The 3,273-nt window shown below is 47.8% G+C and overlaps 1 protein-coding gene across 1 annotated transcript; it reads left to right on the forward strand.

The window, feature by feature from the left end:
• Positions 1–1,514: 1,514 nt before the first annotated feature.
• LOC109757964 (peroxidase 2) lies at positions 1,515–3,003 on the forward strand. The gene is made up of 2 exons (XM_020316807.4): positions 1,515–1,857; positions 1,992–3,003. Exons 1-2 carry the CDS (start codon positions 1,585–1,587, stop codon positions 2,745–2,747), a joined length of 1,029 nt encoding a protein of 342 aa, XP_020172396.3. The 5' UTR covers positions 1,515–1,584; the 3' UTR covers positions 2,748–3,003.
• The last annotated feature ends 270 nt before the right edge of the window (positions 3,004–3,273 follow it).

Below are 3,273 nucleotides of genomic sequence, written 5' to 3' on the forward strand. Positions count from 1 at the left end.
ATCCGCCCAATTACAAACATCAATAATGGCTCAAGTATCCAACCTAGAACTATGCAATAGCATATGTTATGTCAGACACATATCAATGGGAATTCCGGACTCGCTGAGAACACTTTAATCCTCTTGTTGGTTTCATCGCCTTATTTTCCTCGTTGTGCTCTTTTAATTCTTTTGCATATTTGCATTTATTCACACTCTACTCAAGATCATTACAACATTCTGCCTTTATTTTGCTTTGTGTATACAACTAACTTGCAAGCATATTTCTGTAAGTTTCTATAAGGGACAAAGCCCAATTTCTATGCTCCCTGTGTGATCGATACTCTTTCTTAGAAAAGGCTACCCTAAACCCTGTGGACTTGTAGGCCATCAGCAAGCAAGACACTTGGTTGGGTGATACCCCTTTTGGCCTATTGACAGTGGGATCCCCCCGTGTTAGGCCCATGATGAAGGTACGGCACAGCTTGCCCAAACATCCTGAGTCTCCATCAAGAGAATCACTCGACTTGGCCAGCATCACCAAGCCCATCTGGCGGAAGTGCACCACGACGTTCATTCGACTGTACCGGACATGGGGCATTGAAGACAGGAGTTAGCAATGGCGCCATCAAATCTAGTTATATCGCAACACAATCAAGACACTGGTAACGACCAGCTTTACGATGCTGTTATTAGTACGCTTCGGCATCCCTATATAAGGTGAAGTTATGGTAAATTCTAGACAAACTCAATTGGTTCAACAAGATCACAAGACACCTGTGCTGTAACCACATTGTTCATACGTGAGAGAACAACTAGAAGGAGTAGGACAACCTTTCACCGCGTGAAATCTCGTACCTGGATCATACACGTGTGGCTTGTCTTCAGATGGAATTGGTTTTAAATTTTACATGTTCGCTCTTCTTCGGACGCTTGTAAGAATTCCCACGAAATGACGTCTCTTGGCTACAGAATTCGGAGTAATTAGGTGGTGTATTTGGCTCAAGTTATCACATGCAAGAAATTCTTATTTTCATTGATTTTTGTATAGACTAGTTGAGACTAGCTAGAGACAAAACTGCATCCTTCCCTTAGATGAGCCACACGATACAATTATCAAAACCAATTTCCTGAACCACGCAAGAGAAGCAGGACATTACCCTCGCTCTCAGTCCCCAATAAAAGAACAGAACTGCATCCTTCCCTTAGATGAGGCACACGATACAAATTATCAAAACCCATCGTACCTACTTGATGCCACCCGACACCCGCATCAACGGGGAAATGGGCATGGAATGTCAACTGTGCGAGCTGTGTCCTGCGAGGTTATGCTCGCCATGCATGTTCCCTCTTAACTTAAACGCCACAACCTAACATGCATGATCAAAAGATTAATCAAAATTCCATGCATGCATAATATCCATCTCATGGTCGTTGGCTCCTCGGGACACAGGCTCATCAGTTTGGATCAACCTAGACTATACTATAAATAGACCTGCACAACACCAAGTTCCCTTCACCCATGCATCCATCTTCGTCCTCTCTCTAGTCTCTAAATATAAGCCGGCCTGTAGGCTCTAGCTAGCTGTAGAGTTCATTGCAACCATGACTGCTGATAAGCTTGCTGCCTTGGTTGCGGTAGCATTGCTCGGTTGTGTGGTGCACACATGCCAAGCGAGCTACGGCTATCCCAACCCATTGCCGCCCATCCCAAGCCCGACACCTCCTACGGCACCGGCGCTCACCCTGGACTTCTACAGCTATTCCTGCCCTAATGCGGAGGCAATTGTCAAGGAAGCCGTAAGGAACGCCACAGACAACAATCGCGGCATCGGCGCCGGGCTCATCCGCCTCTTCTTCCACGACTGTTTCGTCAGGGTACGTGCCAGCTTATAGTAAAATTCATGCTACGCCCATACGTGTGCAGCAGTACGTAAATGTCACGACGTACAGTATAGTAAGATATATGTGTTTGTGAGGTCCTAACGAGCGAGAGCTCCTTTTTGTTCTAGGGTTGCGACGCCTCGGTTCTCCTAGACGCGACGACGGCCAACCCGGAGCCGGAGAAGCTTGGCATTCCAAACTTCCCCAGTCTCCGCGGCTTCGAGGTGATCGACGCCGCAAAGGCGAAGCTTGAGAAGGAGTGCGGTGGGATTGTCTCGTGCGCTGACATCGTCGCTTTCGCTGGGCGCGACGCCACCTTCTTCCTCAGCAACGGCGTGGTAGACTTCAAAATGCCGGCTGGCCGCTACGACGGACGTGTGTCTTTCGCCAACGAGACCCTCCGCGACCTGCCCCCTCCCTTCGCCAACGTCACGGTGCTGGAGGCAATGTTCAAAGCCAAGGGGCTCGACCTCGACGACATGGTCACCCTCTCGGGCGCGCACACCGTTGGAATCTCTCATTGTTCGTCCTTCGCTGACCGCCTTCCAGCCGACCCGTCGGACCCCACGTCCATGGAACCCGCGCTGGCTAGCTCGCTACAGCAGAGGTGCAGCCGTGGTGGTGACCCCGTTGTGGTGCAGGATGTCGTTACCCCCCGTGACCTGGACAGACAGTACTATCAGAACGTACTCGACCGTAAAGTGTTATTCAAATCGGACGCGGCGCTGCTGTCGCCGCAGACACTCAAGGCTGTGGAACACAACGCCAAGAACCCCGGGAAGTGGGAGCGAAAGTTCAAGGACGCAATGGTTAAGATGGGCAACATCGAGGTGAAGACCAAGGCCAACGGGGAGATCAGAAAGCAGTGCCGGTTCGTCAACTAGCGACCGGTTGATGAGACAAACCCTTACTTCATCTTGACTCCTGAAGCCGGAGACTGATCAGAATAAGCTCGTGCTTTTGTTCGTATGTGTTAGCTTAATTTCCGTTGCTGTTTATTTGCTACCAAAATTTGTATTATTGGTCCATTTTTTGCTTCACATCTCTATCGAAAATATTGGTGTACTTTATTATGAGATGTGACTGTCAAAGTATATTTTGTTTGCTCAAAAATCAAACCCGTAACAAACATGTTGATTGCCTTTTCGGCCATCTACATCTCACTTCCTTTTGGTTTTGTGTTGAAACAATGAAACATATCTTGCCTTTGTGCATACGTTGCCTTATCGGCGTCTATAACACTTTCATAAGTCATTTGGTGCAGGACCATAATGGAGCGAATTTGGGGGCACGCAAGTGCCCGCACCGAGTCGTCCGCGCGTTTTTTTTTTTGGCTTCTGATTTTTAAACGTTTATATATTTTGAACAAACAGTCCGAATAAGTTATGTTTTCATATTTATATTTCTCAT

This window comes from Aegilops tauschii, chromosome 2, assembly GCF_002575655.3.
Source record: "Aegilops tauschii subsp. strangulata cultivar AL8/78 chromosome 2, Aet v6.0, whole genome shotgun sequence".
Lineage (NCBI taxonomy): Eukaryota > Viridiplantae > Streptophyta > Magnoliopsida > Poales > Poaceae > Aegilops > Aegilops tauschii.

Coding starts and splice junctions, on each gene's coding strand:
- LOC109757964 (XM_020316807.4), top strand. CDS start 1,585: ATGACTGCTGATAAGCTTGCTGCCTTGGTTGCGGTAGCATTGCTCGGT. Junction 1,858..1,991: donor TCCACGACTGTTTCGTCAGG/GTACGTGCCAGC, acceptor TTTTTGTTCTAG/GGTTGCGACGCCTCGGTTCT.